Source organism: Bicyclus anynana, chromosome 12, assembly GCF_947172395.1.
Source record: "Bicyclus anynana chromosome 12, ilBicAnyn1.1, whole genome shotgun sequence".
Classification (NCBI taxonomy): domain Eukaryota; kingdom Metazoa; phylum Arthropoda; class Insecta; order Lepidoptera; family Nymphalidae; genus Bicyclus; species Bicyclus anynana.
In genome coordinates, this window is record NC_069094.1 from 7,176,567 (window position 1) to 7,204,499 (window position 27,933).

The 27,933-nt window shown below is 34.8% G+C and overlaps 1 protein-coding gene across 3 annotated transcripts in view; it reads right to left on the reverse strand.

Annotated features, from left to right (window-relative positions):
* LOC112042839 (uncharacterized) overlaps positions 1-27,933 on the reverse strand; it is a 224,165-nt gene that overhangs the window by 94,213 nt on the left and 102,019 nt on the right. For all 3 annotated transcript variants that reach the window (XM_024078008.2, XM_024078009.2, XM_024078010.2), the window contains one exon: positions 5,773-5,826. In XM_024078008.2, coding sequence (XP_023933776.1) covers positions 5,773-5,826 — 54 coding nt within the window. The remainder of the gene's footprint in view (positions 1-5,772; positions 5,827-27,933) is intronic.

Below are 27,933 nucleotides of genomic sequence, written 5' to 3' on the forward strand. Positions count from 1 at the left end.
ACCTTGTGTCCGAAAACCGCAAATATCTTAGGGAACCCTATTTTTTCCAAAATAAAATTTAGCCTATGTTACTTGTGGATAATGTAGCTTTCGAATGGTGAAAGAATTTTTTAAATCGGTAATTTTTGAGCCTATTCATTACAAACAAACAAACATACAAACAAAGTTTTCCTCTTTATAATATTAGTATAGATACGTATAAGTATATTAAGAATAGACAAATAATGCAAAATGCAAGTTTCTATTCAGCTATTGCATGCATGTTTTGACAGCCTCCGTGGCGCAGTGGTATGCGCGGTGGATTTACAAGACGGAGGTCCTCGGTTCGATCCCCGGCTGGGCCGATTGAGGTTTTCTTAATTGGTCCAGTTCTGGCTGGTGGGAGGCTTCGACCGTGGCTAGTTACCACCCTACCGGCATAGACGTAATGCCAAGCGATTTAGCGTTCCGGCACGGTAGAAACTGAAGAGGTGTGGATTTTGATCCTCCTCCTAACAAATTAGCTCGATTTCATCTTAGATGGCATCTTACCATCAGGTGAGATTATAGTCAAGGGAATTGTATGGAATAAAAATAAATGCAAATCTGACTAATAATAAATACTTATAGTTTTGAATGCGTAGGAGTGCAAAAAACAATTTATAATTAATTACTAGCGGACGCCGCGACTTCGTCCGCGTGGATTTCAGTTTTTCACAAATCCCGCTGGAACTATAGATTTTTCCATAAAAAGTAACCTATGTGTTAATCCAGATTGAAATCTATTTCCATTTCTGAAGCAATTTCAGCCAAATTGCTTCAGTAGCCGCAGCGTAAAAGAGACAAACATACACATTTACACACAAACTTTCGCCTTTATAATAGTAGTGTGATACTTATTATGATAAATGAATCCATATTTCGCTACCTGATTCATTCTTAAAAAGCTACGGAACCTTAAAAAGTGTATTAAGATAATAAAACGTAATTGTTGTGTATAAAATTTACCTAATTTATATAATACTCTTAACCTTTGCGGTTTCTAAGACAAACGAATGGATTTTCCTGTATACAGTAAATATTGTTGATGCTTTCCTGGGAGGTATTTCTATGGGATAAATATTAATTGGATTTTACGAGTATATTGCGGTTTTATAGCAATATCTTTACGTCGTAAATCCTGACGGAATATCCCGGTAGGAATTTATTAATAATTTTTGAAGTCGTAATACAAAAACTGCAAATATATTCACGAAGGACATTTACATCATTCGAAGTTTGAATTCGGGGCGTGTTTGCAAATTCTCAGAGATTTGTATTTTGAAAATTCGCATGTACAAGTGGCGCCGCACTGTCGAACGCAGCAGTGGATTTTTGAATGAAGTGACCTCTAATTTGACACTATTTGGTACCTTAATAGGTACCTACACGTTATCGCGTGTCAAAGCCTCCATTTTCTCAGAAATGAGGTATTAAATAGAATTATAACCAATTATAAAATATTAGGATCAATTGGTAAAATAATTCCATGGTTTGTTTTCAATGTTTTTTTTCATTCTATAACAATTGCATACATATATGTATAGAAGATACATTAAGAAAAAAATAGGTGATTCTAAAATTGAAAGACAATGAAAAAATTATACGCAAAATATTAACGGTCTTTTAGAAAATAATTTATCAAAACAATCTTCAAACATGCCAAATAGTAATTTTTAAATTTTATCAAAATCTGAATATCATCTCACCCTTGTGACATAGGTTTGATATGGTATTCAGATTTCAGTGTTGGTTTACAATTTTGATAATTAATTTAAAATACAGGATGTCCCGTAATTAATGGATTAGTAGAAAAAGGAACGTACCTAAAAGCAACAAAAGTGATCGTAGGAACCAGTGGCGAAGAATATAGTTTTGACGACAGTAAGCCGTCCCAAAGAAAGGAAATTCATAGCGCTTGATACAAACTCTGGTTCCTCATACATCCACACATGGATACATCCATACATCCGCTGGTAGGTACTTAATTATTTTACATTCCATTTTTTCTTTTTTCAATCCTTAGTTACACGTATCAACCCTACAGTAAACAAATAAGGGGTATAAAATTATGTGGTAGGATCGTAATATTGTGGTCGGGCGAAGAATTCGAAACCTTATAAGGGAAAAAGATCAATTTTCATGTAAGCGATCACTGTTGCAATATAAATTGTAAAACTCCTGTGGTAAGGTACTTTCAACCCGTTACCGACACTATAAAAAAGGGATTCAATCTTAGAATTCCAGGAATTTGGGTTTTTCTTGCGAATGCCTAAGCGTAACAGGTAAATAAAATTTAATCGTTATTTTAAAATAAGTATATAATATGTTTTCTCAAATACTTATTTACACCACACAAACTAACTTTTTTATTTTTTTTTTGTTTGACCAGCCTATTATCTGTAACGGCTGAATCGACTTTCGACGAAAGATACAGGATTCAAATTGCAAACTGAGCAATTTCTAGGCTACTTTTCATCCCTGAAAATGCCATGGTGCCGCTGTATTTGTGTGATTCTATAAAAAAAGGTAAAAAACCTAAACAAACATTAGGTACAAGAGAAACAGGAATTGCACAATACTTCACCCTTACGGTTACACATAGATACGTGATAGATATGACCTCTGCCTCTGATTCCGGAAGGTGTGGGTTCGAATCCGTTCCGGGGCATTCACCTCTAACTTTTCAGTTGTGTGCATTTTCAGAAATTAAATATCACGTGTATCAAACGGTGAAGGAAAACATTGAGAGGAAACCTGCATACAAGAGAATTTTCTTGATTCTCTGCGTGTGTGAAGTCTGCCTAATCCCTCTCATTCTGAGAGGAGACTCGAGCTCGGCTGTGAGCCGAATATGGGTTGATAATGATGACACACTTACGGTAAAACCTATGTAAATGTTTTTAGTAGGTAAGTCATAATATTAAAGATTAGACTCTTTAATATATAACTGACTCGTAATATGCTAATGGGTGGTAGTAATAAAAAAAACTGGAAGTGCAGGTATTACCTACGCCAGTACCAAAAATCTGACGTAAAAACCGAATGATGTCATATAAAAACGTCTCAAGTAATGGGTTTACATTGTACCTATAGTAATTTCTGTTTTAGGAAGGCTTCCGTGGCGCAGTGGTATGCGCGGTGGATTAAAAGACGTAGGTCCTTCGTTCAATCCCTGGCTGGAGGGAGGCTTCGGCCATGGCTAGCCTACCCTACCGGCAAAGCCGCCAAGCGATGTATCGTTCCGGTACGATGTCGTGTTGAAAAAAAGGATCCTCCTCCTCACAAGTATGCCCGCTTCCGTCTTAGATTGCATGATCACTTACCATCAGGTGAGAGAATAAAAAAGGGTTAATCAATGAAGCCTCAATATCTCAACGGTAAAGGGGTCGAACTCATTATCGAGGGGTCGTGGTTCGATCCCCGCCCGTTAAATGTCCACCACGCTGGCCCAATGCGGATTGGCAGACTCACGCACGCAGAGAATTAAGAAAATTCTCTGGTATGCAGGTTTCCTCATGATGTTTTTCCTTCACCATTTGAGACACGTGATATTTAATTTGTTAAAATGCACATAACTGAAAGTTGGTGGTGCATGTCCCAGACCGGATTCGAACCCACACCCTCCGGAAACGGAGGCAGAGCTCATATCAACTGGGCTATAATGGCTCTGTGCATCATAGTGCATACTTTAGTTAAAAACTCTGTGCACGTCTCTGGTAAGTACGGTACGGTACGTACGATAAACCAATTATGGTGGCTTTGTATTTAGAGCCTTAGAGAACTTATAGTTAAATCATCATTTCGTTCGTCCATCACCGAGAGGTCATGGTTCGATCCCCGTCCGCTGGACATAAACTAAAAGATGCAAATGCTAAGATAAGATTGCCAACCATTCTACCAGATAGGTAGCTGTACTATCTAATAGTAAAAAGTAGAAGAAGAAATACTTTATTGCACACAAAAATACAATTATAAATTAAAAAGATAAATTAAACTTAGCATGCATAGGCGGCCTTATTACTAAAAGTAATCTCTACCAGGCAACCCCTGACGAGAAAACTTGTTGCCAGGTAGCTGTACTATCTAATAGTAAAAAGTTGCCAGCTTTAGGAAACAAAACAAATACACGTACTCGTAGATGAGTAGGTCCTACACCACAGAAAACATAATATGTACAAGTACCTATACCACAGAAAACATATTATGTACAAGTACCTATACCACAGAAAACATAATATGTACAAGTACCTATACCAAGTACCTACTTGTACATATGTTTTCTGTTTTTTTAATAGGTATTAGGTACCCATTATTATCAATCTACATTTATATTGTTTTATTTATTTATTTATTTGGTCCAGAAAATACAAACACAAGCACACACTCTGTACACTCTTTGAGTAGACACGGCATGCTTAGGTATTTCCGTAATATTAAAATCTGTTTACAGTTTACACTTAACCAAAATAAAATCATTTTACAACTACGAGAACCTACTATTTGAGTGTTTATATAATAATTTTTATAAGGATAGACGTATAATTGTTAAGGAAACGCCATGAGAGTAAATTGCAGGTATTATAGTTAGGTATTTACTTGTTTACACCTGACACGTTTTAATGCACATTTTTACAGTCTAGATTGCAAAAAAATATCGAAATAAATTTTAATTAAAAAGCCTTGCGTGGGTAGGTAGGCATAGGGCGACAACCTTATCGTTTTGTTTATTTTGCAGTATTTTCTTTTAATAAGACGGCCTCCGAGGCGCAGTGGTATGCGCTATGGACTTACAAGACGGAGGTCCTGGGTTTAATCCCCGGCTGGGCTGCGTTCTGGCTGATGGGAGGCTTCGGCCGTGGCTAGTTACCACCCTACCGGCAAAGATGTACCGTCAAGCGATCTAGCGTGCATTTTCATCCTCCTTAACAGGTTAGGCCGCTTTCATCTTAGATTGCATCATCACTTACCATCAGGTGAAATTGTAGCCAAGGGAAAAAATAATAAAAGTAAAAAATAAAAATAACAAAAAATCTTTCTACATCGCTCTGGGATCTTACTCAATATTATCCGTTATGATGACGAACCACCATAGAAATCGAATTGCAAATTTAGGACGTCATTAATTAACAGCATCTGATTTATGTACGATTGCACACCTGAATACGTACTCAGCTCAGGTTACGTGATAATTATACCTATAAACGTAAGGACTTACGTAGGTACACCATTATACCTATATTCAAAATTGTAACGGAATAAGCTTGGATCAATCGACGGCAGTGTTAAGGCAGCCAGATACCTCGAAAGTTGAACCCTTGTATTGGATTAAAATCATAAATAAATACTTTCAAACTTTTTACATCCATGAATGATCAAAGAGAAAAAAGCTGTTAATGTTATACTTTTGGAAAAATACCTATTAGCGCCATCTATGAACTAGTATTTAAGATATAACTATATAAAATAGCGACACCTAGTATTCATTCCATAAACGACGACGAACGAGGAAAAGGTGAGTTATTGTGGCGCTGAATCCTTTATAACGTAGTTTACTGTGTTTTGCACAGATGGCGTTGATAACGTAGTTCATCAGGTGTCAAATAGATGGCGCTTTATATTGTTGTATTATTGTTAGTATTTAATACTAGATGGCGCTTATTTTAGTACTTATTTTATTTTTAGCATAGTTTTTAGCAATAAAACTAGAAAAGATTATTTAATTACAGTTTTAAATAAATACTTATTGCTTACCAGTATCGTTGAGTAAACCGTGAATATCTGTCGTCGACCCATCGGCCGACATTGCTGTAACAAAGAAAATATTTATTTTTTAATGGTGTAAGTGTGTATGGAAAACTGGTTTACGTATTTTAAATTGTAACTGTAAGGTTTAATTTTACCTCTCTAAGTATCATAATCTTTATTTATAATAGTAACCTACAATGTCAAAAGCCACGTTATTTATGAGTATCATAGGCTATATATTTTATCCCCGTATTTTCACGGGAACGCGGTCTACAAGGGCAAAACCGTAAGGCCTATGCACAAAATATAACAATCAGACGCTGTCTATTTTTATAAAAAAAACACCATCCTTTCCGTTGCTGGGTTTTTAAATACATAATCATAATATAATAAGGAATTCAAAATACGGGTCTTATTTATGCCTTAAGGTATTTCTTTCCACTTTACACAAAAAATCTAATTAATTTTTTCATGCAATAACATTAAACAATGTCAGAATGATGATTTTAAAAGAGAAACTCCATAGAAACTGCCTTCCTATTTGGTGGTAGTCTTTACAAATTGTCTAACTTAGTGTTTCAAAAGACTTTCTACTTGAAAAAAAAAAAATCATTTCCTTTTCAGCTTTAACCAGATTACAATCGCCATGTGGATCCACATCTGCAGGGTTATTATGTAACTCGGTGTACCATTCTAGTAATCAGTCACTACATAGTTTTTCATCATATTTTCGTATAAGCAATAATCTAACATCGTATTTTCAACTAAACGACATAAGTATCTTCATTTTACGTAAAGTGACAGTATTATTTAAGTGGCAGTAGCAATTAGTAAGATTATTTCAACGAAAAACTGTTATTTACGTATTTTCGTTGAAATAACCATGTTAGATAATCGTTAAAACAAAAACATCGCTGCCATTTGATGTAAAATGACGTAGTCAAAATAATTTCGTTGAAATAACTGTGTTAGATTATAACAATTACGAAAATACGATGAAAAACGATGTACCTATTGACTTATTAGTTGAATGGTACCTACACTGAGTTACATAATTACCCTACAACTATTAATAAAAGTTTATTACTGGCAAATCATTTATTTTCATGGTGTAAGGAATTGTAAGCCCCTCAAGCGTGACCTGCCCATCATCTTGCATGTTACGGTCAGTTTAACTTTGGGTAGGTATAAATAAATGAATACCTACTTAAGGTGGATAGTTATGGGAAAAGATTACTAGGTATGACCAGTATCTACTTGTAAGAAAATGGTTTTGTCATCTTAAGTAACTTTGCTCGTTTATTTCGTTACTAGTAAAACTTCGCAGTTCTGCGGGATTTGTAAAAAACAGAATTTAACGCAAATGGAGACGCGGGCCTTCGCAAGTGTTTCATGAGAATGTGTCGGCACTTATGCAGGTTGATAAAGTTCTATAGTTTCTAGATTCAATAATAACGCGTGATTCTGTTTATTCATTATGTAATGGTCAATTCCGTCATGACCGCGGATGAAGGCCGAGCCAGCGGAGCGTGACAACTGGTGACACGGCATCTGTCAGCCAATGAGGCTGTAGACCGGTTCATCTGATCTATTGCTGACAAATAAGATAAGAATACTTTAGTCGATTAATGAGGAACCTCAAAATGCTTTTTATTAGGGTGGCCGCTCATTGACATTTTTTTGTTGGCCGATAGTTGGACGACTTTTTAATGGTGCGTGATTTAGTTGGCGGGCTGTCATACATCGATATACCTGTTCTATAATCGGCCGACTAAGTCGGCCAACTAAAAGTTGTAAGTGAGCGGGGGCTCCTAATGATTGGACGGAGGAGATCATTCATCATCATTAAGAAGCCATATTCGGCTTCGAGCACGAGTCTCCTTTCAGAATGAGAGAGTTTAGGCTAAGAATCCACTATAGGCTGGCTTCAGACTTCACATACGTAGACTACGAAGAGAATTAAGAAAATTCTCAGATGTACCTACAAAGCTTGTTAAATATGGCGAAGTACCGAACACGATTACTTACTGAAGAAAACTTTCCTCACAATGTTTTTCCATCGCCGTTAGAGAGACACGTGATATTTTAATTTGATAATTCCGCATTGGGCCAGCGTGGTGGACTCTTAGCCTAACTAGGAACCTCTCTTATTCTGAGTGGAGACTCGTGCTCAGCAGTAAACCGAATATGAGTTGTTAACGATGATTGTGATGGTTATAATTCAATAAAAAATATAATTTATTTTAAAAACATCTATTTTTCTGATATTCTGCTATTATTACAACGAAGTGATACTAGTAGCAAGACCTGCCCCCTAACCAAGTGGCACGTCGATTCTCTTTCTACGATCGCTAACGCTTCGAAAACTAGAAAAACGTATGGGAATGACATTTGCTATCGACAGGTCATATGATCAAGATCTGCATTCCCATACATTTTTCTAGTTACAAAACGGAAGTCCTGGGTTCGATCCCCGGCTGGGCAGATTGAAATTTTCTTAATTTGTCCAGGTCTGGCTGGTGGGAGGCTTCGGCCGTGGCTAGTTACCACCCTACCGGCAAAGACGTACCGCCAAGCGATTTAGCGTTCCGGTACGATGCCGTGTAGAAACAGAAAGGGGTGTGGATTTTCATCCGCCTCCTAACAAGTTAGCCCGTTTCCATCTTAGACTGCATCATCACTTACCATCAGGTGAGATTGTGGTCATGGGCTAACTTGTAAAGAATAAAAAAACAAAATAAAAAAAAAAACATTTTTCTAGTTTTCGAAGCGTTTGCGATCATAGAAAGAGAATCGACATGCCACTTGGCTACAGGGGCTGGAACATTAATATATTCAAGAAATAGGTATTTTATTTTAACATTGTCGCATAATAATATTGTGTAATACGTATGTAGGTGCACACACGTATTTGATTGCAAAATCCGCTTAAATAACACCTATAGAGAACGTACCTAATTTTTATTGGCTATCACCGAAAAGGTCACAGGTTTTGTGTCCGGTGTAAAAGTTAGAGGCGAATGTATCGGTGATGAGAGAAGTGGGTCAATATTTGCATTTGTGTTTTCATCGTAACCACATCTTTAGTGTTAATGTAGAAATGTCATAGATACGCTGAGAGAGCTTTAATGGCGGAATTTCAATGTTCGTGGACGGATATTCTTTCGTAATGTCTATGTTATCTTAATGTTATTACTAATTAGCGGCCCGCTCCGATTGCCTCGAGTTAAATTGCATAAAAGACTAGCTGACGACCTGCAGTTTCATCCGCATTGGAATACGGGGATAAATAAAGCCTCTGACACTTACAAATAACGTGGTTTTTTAGTGGTAAAAGAATTTTCAAAATTGGTTCGGATCCAAAAATTACATCCTCACAATTTTTACCTCTTTTAATATAGGATAAATAAATATATATCATATATTAAAAGAGGAATAGTTATCCTATATATAAATATATATTTTGATCTTAAATGACATAGGATAGGATATATAAATAATTTATTATAGGATATATAAATATATATCCTATCCTATGTCATAAAAGAACAGAATTACCTGCTAGTGTCAAAATTTTGTCAAAAGAACACTCAGTGTTGTTATATATACATTGTGAAGTTTAATCAAATGTAAAATTCAAATTTAATTAATTTTTGTCAAGTAGGTTTTACAAGCACTATTAAACGTCAAGTTTATCTATTTGTAGCGACTCTACCACCGATTCGCACATTTTACTGAGACAACCCATAAGAAGTTCTAACTATCTACTAATTCAATTTATTATTGCATTTTTTATTCTTCGTAAGTGAAGATGAAAGCTGATACAATTGCGTCCAGGCATCTTATATCCATGTCATGTTTATGTATTCCACTTTACAATTACGAAATAACATTTCATGTTTATGTGTGAGCTTATTATAACGTTCTTGTTAACCTTGCTCTTAATACTTGCATCATGACATATTCTATACTTACTCGTGAACTTGGGTACGTCTTTACTCGTAGAGGATAAGAGAAATAATAATATTTATTCAAAAATACAATGCAAACCAGAGCTTTTTATAATTTTAACATCGGACATTGCAAAATTATGAAAAAAGTTAAATGAGAGGAAGCAATGTTATTTGTTGCAAATTAAATACTTAAATTATTTAACTCACTCGTACTTTAGGTAGGTATGTACCTATTTGCAAAGAAAACCATTTTAGCGCGCTTTGCGTACCTTGACGTCATAAATGTCAAAATACACCTTTCAATTGGTTGCCTAAACGTGTACGTCACGTTTAGAACAGACGTCACTTTTAAATAGCGAATGTTTCAAATAGTATACTTTTATGAATTCCCTGGGGATTTAATACACTTTATAAAAAAACGACGATGATCGACATAGCTCAACGAGTTGCGAAGCTGAAGTGGCAATGGGCGGGGCACATAGTTTGAAGAGCCGATGGACGTTGGGTTCCCAAAGTACTGGAATGGCGACTTCGCATTAGTAAGCGCAGTGTTAGTCGATCCCCCACCAGGTGGACTGTTGACATCAAGCGAGTCGCAGGGATTCGCTGGATGCAGGCGGCTCAGTATCGTGATGTTTGGAGGTCCCTACAAAGGCCTATGTCCTGCAGTGGACGTCCATCAGCTGATATGATGATGATGATAAAAAAACACACCGAAATTACATATGCTAACCAATGGACCAACAACGTAGTTAAATTAGAGTAAGCTTAGCTTACTCATTCTTAATACAGTGTATCTAGTTAAGTAGGAATATAAACAGCGTAAAAATTCTGTTAGTTATTATTTAGTTTGACGGGAAAAAACAATAGAAAAGACTGAATTAAGGATAAGTGCGGTGTCGTTAAATCACAAGTATGAATGATTGTGTTCATTACAGAATATCAATGGAAATACCCAATAATGAGCAACGATTTGAAAACAAAGATAATACTTACTTCTAAGAACATTTTTGACGGACACAACGCAAATATGTGTTTATCTCAGTCAATACGGGCATTCCAGACCTTCTTTCGAGTCACTCGACCGGCAGATGGAATAATATATGTATAATGTAATAATAACTAGCGGACTCCCTCGACTTCGTCCGCCTTAGAAAAGCGGCTCTCTCTCTCTTTAAAGCCGGATTTATATTTGTCTGACGTGTCGTGTCGTAACGCATCAGAACAGAATCAGTTTCATACATTTTGTATGCGCCACATCAGAAGCCATCACCACACCTAAGTGTAAACGTTGCCATATAGACAAATGTAAATCCGGCTTAATCCAGCCCTGTCCCAAAATGCGTTCTTAACAGACGTCAAGTAACTATAATCTACCTCCCTGCCCAATTTCATCTTTGTACGTCAAGCGTTTTTCGAGATTTCGTGGTGAATGACCTTTTGCATTTATATATTAAGATATAATATGTTACATCTTAGTACACAATATGGTCAAAACAGATAAAATACCTAGAAGAAATAACAGAACAGGTGTAGTTGGTGCTTCAATTTTTTTTTTCAATAACGTGTTGGTCCTTGACTCTAGCTTGATGTTAGTAGATGCAGTCTAAGGTAACTAGAAAGAGCTATACGTTTATACTATTCCTTAGAGGCGAAGGAATTAAGGGATTTTGATGAAGATAAGCTACCCCGAAATTAATTTTCTCTAGGTGCAGTTGGCATCTTCAAACTATTATTACATAAAGAAAATATTAAAATATTATTTTCATCAAACCGCATTGGATCAGGGTGGTGGATCCATATCCTCTTCCTTTTATAAGAAGGGACGCTTGGCTTGATGAGTTAATACTAATTAAGATGCTGTTAATTATAATATGACCAATAATGACTTCTTTCCGGCCTCAAAAGATATCATTCGTAGATTTGTATTATTTTTTATCATTTGTAGTGGATAAATACTCATCTAGAGCCCATTTGTTTTCTTAAAATGTCTTTATATAAATAGTGTCATGTAATACTCAAGTAGTCAATCAAATATGACGTATTATAATCGATTCATGAAGCCATTTCGTGGCTAACCGCAAATATGACACCCAGTTTATCTCAACAAAAATAAATATTATGAGGCTATAAAATAATTTAACATAAATTTGCTTGAATAAGAATCATCTTATATGCAATAGTATAAATAAATAATTTCATTCAAACAATAACTAATTTATATTTATTAACTAAATTAATAATTCTATCTATAATATACAAAGAGGAAAATATTGATTGTTTGTTTGAATTGAATAGGCTTTGAAACTACAGGACCGATCTGAAAAAATCTTACACCATTAGAATATTACATTATTCCTGATAAACATAGGCTGTATTTTATCCTGGTATTCCCATGGGAACGGGAACTACGTGGGTGAAACCTCGGGGCGTCCGCTAGTTAACAGAAAAATATTATCTGGCCAGAAAATATTATTAGAACTTCGAGAGTGTCGTCGTCGTCATCAACCCATATTCCGCTCACTGCTGAGCTCGAGTCTCCTCTCAGAATGAGAGGGGTAAGGCCACTAGTCCACCACGCTGGCCCAATGCGGATTGGGAGACTTCACACGCGCAGAGAATTAATATAATTCTCTGGTATGCAGGTTTCCTCACGATGTTTTCCTTCACCGATTGAGACACGTGATATTTAATTTCTTAAAATGCAAATGAAAAGTTGGAGGTGCATGCCCCAGACCGGATTCGAACCCACACCCTCCGGAATCGGAGGCAGAGGTCATATCCACTGGGCTATCACGGTTCGAGAGTGTACTGAATACAATTTTCTCTACACCGCACCCGTAAAGAAAATAATCATTACTTGTAACATACCTTTACAGGTAGGTTACAAATAGTGATTATTTTCTTTTATATTTAAGTATATTTAATATATATTTAAGTATGTAAACAAATATTTAAATATACGCGACAATGTGGAAGAAGAAAAGCTATTCGCAAACTTACCGCCAAACTGATGATTCTGATCGTGTGTTGCGATCGGCATGATGTCATACACATCGCGACTAACACACGATCAGTTTTAGCGGCTATCAAGCTGTTAGCTTAATGTCAGAGGCTGACATTATGATATATATTTGGAGTACCTGTTTAAACCCGGGTAGCTCAAAATCTAATCGTGTACTAAAGATTTGTTCTGTTTTGATTAACGTTCTTTTTGTTCTTTGATTCATAAAGCATAGTAGTAGCACAATCAATCAAGTATTTGGGTAGTAATTGTTGTAGATATAAGGATTGGTAGTAACAAAGACAACAAACAGTGAATTACCTTATCATTTGATATATCAATGTATTGAATAGTTCAATTCTGTTATTGTAACAAGTCATTATAAAATAACCTTAAGTGTTAAGAGCTTTGTGACAATGTAAATCAATAATACTGGCATTGCTATTGACGATTATTACAATGTCTCCATAGAAAAATACTTTGTTGTTTGCATATTTACTTATAATTCCAAGTTCATAACGCTCATTGCAGCGATTCTTTCTTTATTGTGAAAGACTTATACACGGACAGGAAGTCTGAAATAATACTATTTCGATCTTCCTGTTACATTAGCCTTTCATGAAGTAATTTAACGAATATAACGAGTCAGTGCACATTTTTAGGGTTCCGTACCACAAAAGGAAAATACAGAACCCCGTCTCTCAATACCCTTTATTTCGGGAATGCGTTATCAAGTTAAAATTCAAACCGTATACTCAGGACTTCTCTACGTGTGTGAAGTCTGCCAATCCACATTTGGCCAGCGTGGTGGACTAAGGCCTAATTCCTCTCATTATGAGGGGAGAACGTTTTCAACAGTGAGAACTAGTCCGAATATGGGTTGTTACTGATGATGATGATGACTCAGGAATACGATCCCGTGAAGTTGTGAAAAAATCAAACTTATAAAAGAAATACGGCCGTTTATTCAGCAATATACGCATATTTCGACACTCCAAGGGAATCAAAAGTCATAGGGTTCTTTCCGTAGACCTAGAACTATGAATTAAGACAAGGAACATCGTTATAGACCACAAAGAAAAATCTCAAAGTCAGAAGTATACATTTATAATTAAAAATGTATATGTATACTATTGACTTTTTTACTTCTTTGTTTTTTACTTAAAAAAGAGGTAAGTGTGTGAAGTTTAATTTCGTGAAAAGCACGGCAAAAACTGCACAATTAAATTCCATAACTATGTAGAATAATCCTACTTACGGAACCTTTGGTGGGTGAGTCCAACTCGCATATGTTGAGTTATTTTAGTATAAACAGTGATAGAGCTCTCGTTATTATTTTTCTAAGATGCTTCGATAAGTACCTAAACGTTTATATTGAGTGAGATTAGTGTGTGTGCAAGGTTCACGTCCTTGCTCGTAGATATTCTTTTAACATAAAAGGAAATCATTTTCCATTTACACTAAAAGAATAAGAAATACTGCTTTTGTTTTAGCTCTGGCTCTTTGTTTGTTTAGTTTAGGAAAATTTTCGTGTTTAAATGCTTGCCAGTTTTGATCTACAATGATGAGTCAGTTAGTTTCTTCTACTATAATATAGTTTTTATATGAAGATAAAAAAACCATTGTGTTAAACTATCAATACATATAAATTAATGAGAGCATTGTTCGCTTGCGTTACCTTTATGTACATGACTTGTAAAAAGGTTTCATGAATATTCATTTATTGTTTTGGAACTGTACTTAATTAATCCTTTCTTCATTTTATTAATCATTATGATTATGTTGAAAAACATTAATATTAATAAATTTAATTACTCTAAGGCGTGTCATCGACTTTGAAGGTCTAAAATATTTACCTTTCTTGTTTTAGAGTGCCTGATACTAATCCGACCCCAGAATTATCACAATCTCTTGACATACTGTATTTTATGGTCTTAGCATTCTCAGATGTTATGTTTAATTTATGTCTTGGTTTTTAGCAACCGAGCCCCAAAGTTAGCATACAGCGTAGCCTATGTACCGCTATAGCCCAGTGGATATGACCTCTGGCTCCGATTCCGGTGGGTGTGGGTTCGAATCCGGCTCCAACTTTTCAATTGTGAGCATTTTAAGAAAATAAATATCACATGTCTCAAACGGTGAAGGAAAAACATCGTGAGGAAATCTGCATATTAGAGAATTTTCTGGATTGTCTGCGTGTGTAAAGTCTGCCAATCCACATTGGGCCAGCGTGGTAGACTATTGGCCGCTCTCATTCTAAAAGGAGACTCGAGCTCTGGTATCTGGCAATGATGGTAGCCTGTGGTAATCTGCTAACCAATTACAGTAAACTATTTTAAAGCAACATTTAGGAACATTTATTGGCAAATATCATGTAGCTATGTTTATACTGAAATCAGAATTCAACAACGTTCAAATTAATATTAAACATTAATTAACATGTAACCTTTATAATCTTAAAAACTTGTTACATCGACATTTCAATGGACTGTGTTTGCGTAAATAACAACGGTCTAATGAATGTTCTAATCATCTATATTAACCTTGAACTTCATAGTATAAAAAACACCTACATTTCTATGTGGTCATTGTTTGCAAACACAATACATGATGCGTTATATAGTGAGGCTTCGACGCTATTATCTTGTCACGCAGTGATGGCTTATGTAAGCATTTTGTATTACCTACTATTAAATCAATTGCTTTCAGACATAAGAAAACCAAAAAAGGCGACAATAATGATAGTTATATGATATATGTTATGTTGGTCCTATGTTTTTGCTTGATACTTGATAAATGTTATTATGCTGCTAAATTGTAATGTACAAATCTTTTATAATGGGAATTGGAGGAAATTTTCAAAAGACTTTCCTCAAAATAAAATCAAGATCAAAATTCACTTATTTCAAGTAGGCTTAGTTTACAAGCACTTTTGATACGTCAGTTGACTATTTGTAAAGAGTGGTTCTTTACAAATAGTCAACTGACGATTCGGAAGGCAGGTTCTGCTGAGAAGAAACCATTAAGAAATATAGTACAGCAGTATAGTAGTACAGTAGTATAGTACATACAGTAAAGTAAAAAAAAAAGTGTAGTACAATATAAAAGATAGAGGTAGGAAGAAATTTGGACTACAGAAATACGATCTGATTAAAATTAGATATCATGATGATTATTAAAATTAAAACTTAAAATTCACTTATGGAATTTTTGAACATAAGTCGTTAAGATATCAGTGAATTTCAGATTCAGATCATGAAAATCATGCCATATTCGGCCGGTGTGCAATAGCATCTGTATATTAATCATACAAGGATATAAAATTAGGAAAACAAGTCGGAAGTGCTTTAAACATAAACAATACAGAGGTCAATACAATCAATTTGTATTCATATGGTGCCCGTAGGGTATAGGCCATGTCTCCAAATGGAGAAGACATCGGCAATAACAACGCTCTGTGAGGTCAGTCATCTATGATGTTACGTGTTCTTATATTGATCAGTCTGAAGAAACAAAAACTTCACGACACTCTTGTATACGCATAAAACTTTTTCGTATATTAAAAAGATTCGCGCTTGACCACGACTTGATGGTAAATGATGGTAAGTCCTGGAAGATATTTCGTCAGGAAACACAGACTTTTGAAAATAATTCTAGCTTATCAGAAGTTATGAACCAAAAATATGCATTGTACTAAGGAGTCTTAGGAACCAATCAATGATGTAGGGATAAACCCACCCGAAGTCTTGCAAAGCTATTGTAAAATATTGAAAAATTAAGAGATCGAATAATTTCTAAATGCAGAAATGTATTCTGTAAAACACCTCTAAACTTTAAAGTCTGTAAACTTTTAGAAATAAAAGAAGATATTAAGAACTCGTATTCTGATTCAAAACTTTTTGTAACTAACTTGAAACGGTAAATTTGCAAACTGAAAACTTCAAACCAGATCAAATGAGAGGAGAACAATGATTAATTATTATGTTAATGGATAGAGCTAGGAAACAGAGCTAGAATTCATAAGCAATCTCACGAATGTAAAAACGTTTACAAGTTACAGATAGATTCGTAGTTTACAGATAATTTGTTTAACTGCGGTGGGATAATCCCCAGCCTGGCAGTCACAATATAATATATTCTGTACATTACCTTGGACGTTTGACAAATATAGAATAACAAAGAGTGTTTTATTAATTTAATTGAAGCATTCTACTATCAATGTTGGTTAGAGATTGATTAATGAGTAATTCGCGTTGCAAAATTTGAGGCATTATAGCACTTTACTCAAAATAATGCTGAAATTATAATACCTTGAAGGTATTATAATTTAAAGGTTTATAAAATACATTACCTTCGTAGTAATGTTGGTACACATGATTTTATGTCAGAATGTTTTTCTAAGAGTTAATGATACTGATATTAAGGCGAGGTATATATAAAATGTTAAAATTATAATATTCTTCATATTTTAAATATAAAACAGCCATGACAACTAATTGTAATATTGTTTAGTGAATCAATTATTATATTATTGTAAATAATTGACAATTCTAATATTCGTAAATGAAAATTATTATAATGTACTCCGGCTTGCACGCCTATGAGGCAGATTGTGTATGAACATTAAAATGTAATAATATATATCTGTATATGACCACATTCTGGCAATAAATGATTTATGATTTATGATTATTTCAGGTATATATAACAGAGATATGAGGGATTTTAAGTATTTTCAACGTTTTAATTTCAATAAGGTTAATAAAATCGTGGTCAGAAATACGTATATTATATATAGTATACGTAATAAATATAAATAAATGTATCTATACAACCACAAATGAATTAAAAATGATATGAGTTATAGATTTTACAGACAGCAGCACTCATTCAGCTTAGTTAACATAGCGCTTTAACAAAGAATTCTGTCATTCGCTTCATGGAAATAATATGTGGAACAGGAAAACTAAGGGACTCTCTCAACACTAGTACTTATGTTAACTAAATCCTTGGAAAATGTAGGACAATATTGTTTTTATTGAAATTGTTGACGCAATAATCAGATGTTAAGTGGAAAACCAACACCTAATGACAGAGCAACACCTTGGTAATGTACAGAGGAGACGCCCTTAGAAAGTTGTTTCTGCCATAATATATTCTGCTTCTGTCTTCGGGCCCCACCACGGACATCAAACAGATTTTAGTATTCTTTGTATAGAAAGTCATCTGCGTCCACTGATTCGCATCGTACGGATCGCATCGAACGGATTTTATCTACTGTACAGTTAAAAATCCGTTTGATGCGATGCGTCCGATATGTATGCGATGCGGATTAGTTGACGCCTATCATTATTGTAATCAATTCTGTGTGATAATGACATCGACAATGATCGCATAGTTATTACAATTATTAAATAATTACATAATTAGGAGTATTATAGCAAATAGCAAGGCTTAGTTTCTCCTTACTTAATAATTCTATTAAAAGAAAGAAAATATGTGTAAGTTGTCCTTATTGCGTAAAAAAATAATAACCACTCAAGGAAAAATGGTATCAAGATTTTAGATAAAATGAGTATTTAATATTTTTTGCGTTCTGGCAGGTTTGTCGTGTTAGTACCTAGGTACTACCTACATTCCCTGCATAACTGTATAAGTCCTAAAGATTTAATATTAGCAGAAAAAGTTGTGTATTCATAAATTAATACTCGTGAATTACTGTCATGAATAAATATCATAAAATTCTAATACAATCACTGTGTATAAAATCCGTTTGAGCTTACTACAATTACATACTTAGCTTACTACAATTTGAAGATTACTTAAGTAATAAAAAACATTTGACAAATGGACTTAATAACAGATTTACGTTATTCATTACTTATTTGATTAATATAAATACATATTAACATAAATTACGTACGTACGTAAATGTACTAATGGTTAAAAATGATAATATGTTAAGTGCGGTGATTTGGACACAAACTGATAATAACGATTTAAAAAAAAAATATTTATAATGGAATTATATTGTGATCTTGTTAAAACTTTAAAACAAGTCGCCTATAAAAGTTTAATATAATTAAAGGTGCTGATAGACTTGAGCATTCACTTGTAACAGAACATCAAGCATTCGCCGTTTTTATATTTGTCGAAATGAACAACGAGCCGAGCCAAGCATAGACCCAAATATTGCTACGAACATCTTGGTAATTCTAGCAAACGCTCTATTCGATGTTTCTGTCACTGTAAAATACGTTAGTTTATAATCTCACTCGTGATATTATAATCTGCCGTCATATTGTGAAAATATTGATTACAATTTAACGTGTTATTTTTCTAAAGTTTTGTGCAATAGTATTATGAGAGTGTTCTTAATCAGCATGAAATGGCAATTATACAAAATATAGAAAAATAAGGATAGTGAAAGAAATTATTTTTTTACTACCTATATAGCTTCAGTTTAGTCATAGTTATTATTATTTTTACCATGTCCTTGTTAAAAAGAACTCTGATTAACACGTAATTTCTTCGGTTTTCCTGAATGACGACTGTAGACAGGAGACACCTACCGTCGGGAAGGAAAATTCCTCTAACATGAGTTGCTTGAGATCTTCAAAGCAGTATTTGCTTTACTTCGTTACAAGAACAAGTTAATGATTAAGTCTTAATAGGTTTCAGATTACTTGCGTATACTCCAATGAATTTGGTGAGCCATTTGATCTTTTTAACCCCCGACGCAAAAAGAGGAGTGTTATAAGTTTGACGTGTCTGTCTGTCAATCTGTCTATGGCACTATAACTCCCGAACAGATGAAGCGATTTCATTTTAGTTTTTTTTAATTAATGGGGACTTATGCGCGAGTCTTCTTAGACATGTTTGATGAAAATCGGTTAAGCCGTTTAAAAGTTGTGGCGGGTGAAAGTGGGGAAGAATAGCCGAATGTCTGCAAATATCGAGTGGGTTCTCAAATGAAAGCGCACTGCAAGAGACTTGATCGAGAGTGTAATTAATAATTTCATGACATTCGGAAGTTTTTAAAATTTTTCAATTTTATTTTATGTAAGAAAAAAACCTGATCGCGCGTGGATTCCTACAGGCGTATGTTGAAGAACAAGTTTATCTGTTCCTAATAGGTTAAGTATGAGCTATTTGCATTTTTATAAAATCAAATATCACGTGTCTCAAACGGTGAAGGAGAAACATCGTGAGGAAACCTGCATACCTGATAATTTTCTTAATTCTCTACGTGTGTAAAGTCTGCCAATCCGCATTGAGCCACGACAATCCAAATCCGCATTGGCTGATAATTTCCTTAATTCTCTACGTGTGTAAAGTCTGCCAATCCGCATTGGGCCAGCGTGGTGGACTCTGAGAGGAGATTCGTGTTAAACAGTGAGCCGAATATGGGTTTTTAATGATGAATAGAAACTACTCCCGCATATTCCAATAAATTCGATGAACCGTTCGTTTGTTTCATTAATATTATCTTGTATTATCTATTGTAAGAAAACATGATAATATGGTAAGTATTAACGTATTGTTTGCAAGTATTATGTTCTGGGAAATTTATCAACATAGTATCGAGGAAAAACAACTTAGTTGAAACTTAATGCACGTGCGTAGACTCCATTTTATACACAGTTAATTTAAGCATATTTATTGCTGCGAACAGCGATTTACGATAACTCTAAATAACGTAGACAATTGTGTATTGCTGAGAATAATGAAGATGTGAATAGATTAATGGCGTATAAGTATGAGGAAAACATAAATAAGACCAAAGCATTCACTCGAATATTATAAAAGAGTTGTGCCTTTTTGTTTTAACCTGTATAACATGTTAAAGTTATAATGTATTTTTGGGTAGTATCTTTCAAAAAAAATATACCTCCTAGCAACATGAGTTTAACCGTAAACAGAATGCGGTCCTCGAATTATGTACACTCAATATCTCACAGCGCCTGGTCTAAAAGCAGTAAAACGTCCGACTAGACCATTTGCAGAGAGCTTAAAACATTAATTACTACCAATTACATATAAAACAACGACAACCATATTAGTATTTTAATTCTCTCTATTTCAATTGCGTTTTTTCTAGGGTTTATAAATACTTAGAGAACATAACTGTATTTCTCTAAATTAAAACTTTAAAGACGGAAAATTAAAAAGAAAACATTTAGTTCTCTGAAGTTCGTCAAATCAGATACGTCCTCGCAAACGAAGTTGAGGGTTTTATGAAATAGGAAAGATACGGTCTCATAAGTGAACGAAGACGAGAATATTCAAAATATAAGAAGAATTAAAAATTCATATAAAAACACTAGATACTATTGAGAAACCTTCGAGTACCCAAGGTTCCATTTATCAGATATTTCAATAGCAGAACGAGAAAGAAAAACGGTACGTGGCAGCACTTTGCAAAATTCCATGACGTACTATAAACAAAAAACGTACTCTAGCATCAGCAAAGTTAATGAATAAATAAAAAAAAATGATATACAATCTATGTATTAAATAAAGAACGAATTTCGAACACTTAGTTTTAATACTGGTATCTTTGAATAGAGAAATAAAATATATAGCTAGGTACATTATGTTAATTATAAGCTAACTGGCACAATGTACCTATATATTTTATTTCTTAAATTTATGTTCTATATTAGAACATAAATTTAAGAAATAAAAATTTACTACCTATTAAAATAAACATCAAATCAGCAGTCAAGAGTTGTCAGAAAGCGTTAGCTTTTAGCGTTGCCTGTTCTATGGTCAGTGTGGGCACCAAATGACATTTGTTATATAGAATCTCAATATCGTATATGTCAACCAATTTGAGTCAAAGTGAATTTGCTTGCTGCATTCGATCTTTGCATGCTACTGTACTTATTAGAACTTAAGTGAAAAGCTTTGTAATTGATGGTGTAAGGGGAATATTATAGTCAGGTAAGAGTTGAGGCTATAATTACGAGTATAATATAGTTTATATTTTATAATGATCACCACCAATCACAACAACAACCTTATTATTTTTTAATTTCTCGATATTGTTCAATCAGGTTTTTCCAGATTATTTTTATTTATCATCAATTACATTGTCTAGTTATATAAAAGTTTAAGAATAGATTGAGTTACTTCAAACTACCTATCATAAGTAATCTAAAGAATACTGATTGATTTGTGGGCTTTGACCAGCCGCCATCTTGAATTTTTTTTTATTCTTTACAAATTAGCCCTTGTGATGATGCAGTCCAAGATGGAAGCGGGCTAACTTGTTAGGAGGAGGATGAAAATCCACACTCCTTTCGGTTTCTACACGGCATAGTACCGGAACGCTAAATCGCTTGGCGGTACGTCTTTGTCGGTAGGGTGGTAACTAGCCACGGCCGAAGCCTCCCACCAGCCAGACCTGACTTAAGAAAACCTCAATCGGCCTAGCCGGGGATCTAGGGTTTCTTTAGGGATAATTAATTAAAAATGTCTGAAGAACATGTGTTCTAAAATGATTATTTTCGGAGCAAACATATATTATTTATTTTGTAAATAGATCTTAAATTGCATCCCTCATATCGCATCCTTATAATATGACCTAGCCAAACTTATTCATTGATAAATATTATGAAGTAGCTTACTAGTGAAGTGCGGAGTGTCAGTTGCAATATCTCATCGATATCGACACTCTTACCACTACGATTACGTATTTTAAAATGCACGTCGAAATTATTTGAATTACTTTATATGAAAAGCTTTTTTTGGTTGAAAAAAAAAATAGTTATGCATTTCAGCTCCTATACGTGGAATTTGTCAACACCTTGAAGTTATGGGAAATATTGCAACACCCTGTATATTACAAGAAATATACATACAAGATATCTGTACAATACTAATCTATACTAATATTATAAAGCTGAAGAGTTTGTTTGTTTGGTTGAACGCGCTAATCTCAGGAACTACTGTTCCGATTTGAAAAATTCTTTCAGTGTTAGATAGCCCATTAATCGCGAAAGGCTATAGGCTATATTTTATCCCCGCATTCTTAAGGGAACGGGAACCACGCGGGTGAGACTGCGCGCGGTCAGCTAGTCACAAATAAAATATTATGTAACTTATTAACTTCTACAGTTAGTTTTCCGATGTGGAGTGTACAACATTATCAGTTAAATGCAAATCATTCCTAGATGATCAGTATCTGATTGATTACGTAGGTATTATGTATTATATCACGACTACTTGTAAATTATACACGTTCTGCGAATCATGACTGGCCATTGTTACAATTCAGTATTCTAATAAACTAGCAGACGCCTGCGACATCGTCCGCCCTTAGATCTCCTCCGGTCTTGTTACTTAACCCGTTCTTAGCGGTCGTCTATTCGTCGGTTTTCGATATTTCGTAATGCGTGACCTTTCGCTTTTATAATATAAGCTACTTGTATAGATTCCCATTATTTGATTACTAATATTATCAAATACGAGCCGGCATACATAACGAGAAGTCCACGATGTATAAAAGAAATCCGATTTTGCTGTTTTCCGCGAAATCCTGACAAACCTATGTGTGCGGGCTTGTCCATCAGGCAGGGGCGTCGCTACCGCTATATCAGCCGTACCGTACGGACGACAGGGGCCCCTTACGTGTGAAGGCAAAATATAAGTAATCCAAAATCTCTTTATTTCCCTGATTAAGCGTGTGCTCAAAAGTTAGAAACATTCTACATAGGTTAAGTCACTAACATATTGATTTTAAGCGAGTATTTTTTTATCTTTTGTGAGAAATCTTTATCCTTCATTTGGGCCTCAACTAAGGAGCCCCTCCAAGGTACACTACGCCACTGCCATCAGTTTTTATATTCGACTACGAAGAAGGACAGCAAAAAGACAAAGTATTCTTTGGTGGGATTTAGAATAAAGCTTTATAAACTTTTTTATTTAGGCACGGAGGTATTAGCTGGGGTTATTTTTACCCGGCTGGAACAAGGGTTATTTGTTTACCTCGCTTATATTTTCAGGATATTACATTCAGTACTATGAGTGCTCCTAAGTACAATTATTTCTGCATTTTGCTACGTGCTCAATAATTTAAGTCACCTGTCACTCTCGATAGTGTATTAATAATGTAGGTAATTATATTTATGAAAACAGTATATGCATTGCAGCTGCTGCTGGATTTGATAGAGTAAGAAACACAGTTTTTTAAAGAAAATATAAATAGTTTTGTTATTACCATCTCCACAACAGTAGAAAGTACAGTGACAGATCTGATTGAAATCTAAAATAATATTATAAAGAGGTAATGAATGAGAGGCGATTATAAAAATTCATTTACCAATAGAAAGCTACTTTATCAGCGAGTAAATTAAGGAGAGAGAAAGAATGAGAGGGGGGCTACTAGAATGCGGTAACCTGCGAGGGGCCCTGCTCCTTTTGTTTTAGGTAAGTATATTTTTCACAACACAAAATAAAACATTAGATGCCAAGATCTGCTCACTGTCGTGTTTCTTATCTGTTTTAACTTCTACAGTAAAACCGCGATCTGATATTCATAACAATCATATCCAAGTAATTAAATAACCGCGGCCTTGTAAAAGAGGCTCGGATAATGTGTTTGTTGATAAAAGATACAGTGGATTGATAAGAACACAATAGCTGGATACTTGTCGGTTTGGTTCCGTCATATAAACTAGGGCTCAAGTAGATGTGGACGTAAGGGTGCCTGCACAGTCTATAATATTGTCTATATTATAGCCAATAGCAATAGACAAAAGATAAAACCCTAGCTAGCTAGCTTTATCTATGTTCTGTGCTTGACTTAAACGTACCAGCAATAAGACAGTGGAGGGAGTAATTAATAATCCCTGACGTTCATCTGTAGCGCTCGAGCTGGCTCGAGTAAATACAAAAATCCTCTTTTCGACTCCTCCATATATGCCAAACTGACCTAGGCCATGTAGCCATGTGGCACATTTCTCTTTCTACAGACGCTAACGTTTCGAAATTTAAGAAATGTATGACACTTACTATCACGTCACGTGATCAAGTTGTCGATCGAATCTGTTATTCCCATACATTTTGTTAGTTTTGAAGCGTTAGCGTTTGTAGAAAGAGAATCGACGTGCCACATGGCCAAGGCCCCTATTAATAGATCTCAAATTGCGATAATATAATTTTCATAAATTTGAAAATGGAAGCCGGACGTAGGCAATTAAGTCTTTGAAGCCGTCTAAAACAATATAAATATAAATTATATTGTAATAATTTAAAATGTACCATTTGTTAAGTTTATAGTCGCTATAAACATATACATAAGTCATATGTATACCGAGATATTAAGACACTAAGATTAATTATAGTCTATTTATTCTAGTCTTGAATTTGGCTTGATGTTTGCATGTGTTAATTGCTTAACATTAGTCACTACCTGGTTGGAAATTTGAAGTCATTCATCACATGCAAAACATGAAATATGACTAACCTTTGCCTTATGAACGCATCAAAATATCCATTCAGTTGTAACCGTAGGTATGGGGAAAATGCATTAGCTCGACATCGAAAGCTTTCATTTCTGCTAGTCATCGTTTTCATACATAATTTTATCCATCGTTATCGTAATAATACTTTTATTAACCGACTTCAAAAAGGAGGAGGTTCTCAATTCGGTCGGTATTTTTTTTTTTTTTTTTATGTATGTACATCGATTACTCAAAGACGCCTGGACCGATTTCAAAAATTCTTTTTTTGTTTGAAACGGTATAGTCCCCATTTGGTCCCATTGCCATCATGTCAAGATCTGATGATGGAATCCTGGAGAAATTGAGAGGAACTTTCGAAAATTATATGGGTGTCTAGTGTGTTTGTAAACTTTTCCATTTAGTACCTTTAAGAAATACAAAATTATGAAGGTTTAAAATCGATCTGATGATGGAGTCATAAAACAGACGAGGGCACTCCTTGGCGATTTACAGCAGTTACCTTGTGTTTGGGCTTGATTAATTTGTATTAATGAGAACTTTCCACATAGATAGGTTATGACTGTCATTTAGGGGTTTGGTGATGAAGACCAAGGACAATTAAGGGAACTCCTTAACAGTTTACAGTAACTACCTTGTGTTTGGCCTTGATTAATTCGTATTGCTGAGAACTTTCTACCTAGATGAGTTGTGTCTGTTATTAGGGGTCTGATGATGGAGACCAAGGTCAATGAAGGGAACCCCTTGACGGATTACGGTAGCTACCTTGTGCTTGGGCTTGATTAATTTGTATTGCTGAGAATTTTGTACCAAGATGGGTTGTGACTGTCATTAGGGGTCTGATGTATTCGTTTGAGATGAAATTTTACACTCAAAATTGAAAAATAATAAAAATTTTAATAAAAAAAATACAACCGACTTCAAACCTAAAAACGTACCCACTAAACTAAAAAGCGAAAAATAACATCATAATATGTTCTACCTGCTGATCAGTATGAAGGCGGTGCTTAGCCGGTGTTGTCTTAATTTAAGCCATTTCTGACAGGACGACATGAAACAACACTGTCTGCAAAATCTAAATCTATAAGATATGCTCACATGGCTTGAATTAATACATCACCGGCTTAGCACCGCCTTCATACTGATCAGCAGGTAGAACATATTATGATGTTATTTTTCGCTTTTTAGTTTAGTGGGTACGTTTTTAGGTTTTGAAGTCGGTTGTATTTTTTTTATTAAAATTTTCTATCTCATTTTCAGTTGTCTAAGAAATATCCATTCCCTCATTAATCCTTAAACTTAAAGTTTTATTTTATATCTGATTTTATATGGAATTAGATTTTCCCTTCGCTTGTATACAGTTGATTTAGGCCATCAGTTTTATGCCTATCATTCTACGAGAATAGGTATTTTACACTAATAACCTTCGGAGGTACGAGTATGTATGCGTTGACACCACGGACTTTTCAACTCTAAACTGCTAACTCAGACCAATAATAATCAATTACCTTAGGACCTCCCTAGCTAGACGTTAGCCCTCCGTCAAAAGTCATATGGTGTAGACAGGGCGCCAATGACTTGGATTTGGAACGGAATTGATTGGAATTGGAACGTGTTCCTTACCGTTCCTGCGAAACGTTCTGTTTATGGGCAACCTGCATGGAACAGATCATAAAAAGAAACCTCAGAATATACAAAAATTAAATTTTCTTAGCCCCATCTCGAACCCTCATTATTCTTACTATTATAGGCTAAATCTTAGTCAGCATTTATTAGTTAAAAACAACAGTTTCTCAAGAAAGTCTGAAATAGATTTATACCGCATTCGTAGCGCGCGGGGCTTAAATAATTGAAGGGTTGCTCCCTCCAGACAGAGGGGAGTTGTCAATGGCGAGTGGTGTTATGTCTACGTTTATAAATTTTCTTTAACAAGCAAAAGCTTTTGGTTAACTCTACCACAACAATAAATTTAGCTTAACCCGCTTTAAAATAACACGCTATGCTCTTATGGAATTCTTTAATAGCATTTTCCTAAGTTTGTATAAATGTTTGGAATTCTATGTGAATTTAGTATTAATAAGCCAGCGGTTGGTTTCACACACTATTAACGGTAATTCGATGGTCATACATAGGCATAGGTAGACAGGTATAAGTATATTGGTAGATAATGAATTTTAGGAATGGGGATTAAACACACACACACACACACACAAAAGAAATTGAGAGTAATATTTGGATTATTCAAAGTTAGGATTTTAGACGCAATTCATTCTCAGCTCTTAAAAGCTCATAAAAGCCACCACGCTGCTGGAATGCTGGTTGAGGAGCTTAAAAATTGGAAAGATCACAACCAGATGTTAATAAAAATAACGGTTTAACGTCCTCTCCTGGGCTACTTCACCTTAGACTACGTGTTAGACTAAGTATAGTCTACCACTGAAGAACCATGAAGGTGGTACCACACACAATACTTGGAATAACCATCAACTTCCCAACTGTTGGCTGCCACTGAGAATTCCTCAAACCCAATGCCTCATGATTTGAAGCCTGTACTAGATCAACTAGTTGAAAGAAGAATGACTAAGTATTTTTTTTAGAAGGAAAACAATTTAATCCTTCGGGAAAAGGTCACACTATCCAGTTATGGGTAGAAACTTGTTTGGATTTTTATGAAACGATAAATTAATCTCTTTATCAGCTTAAATGGACTTTTAAAGAGCGTTATGTTTGATACGCGAACCGA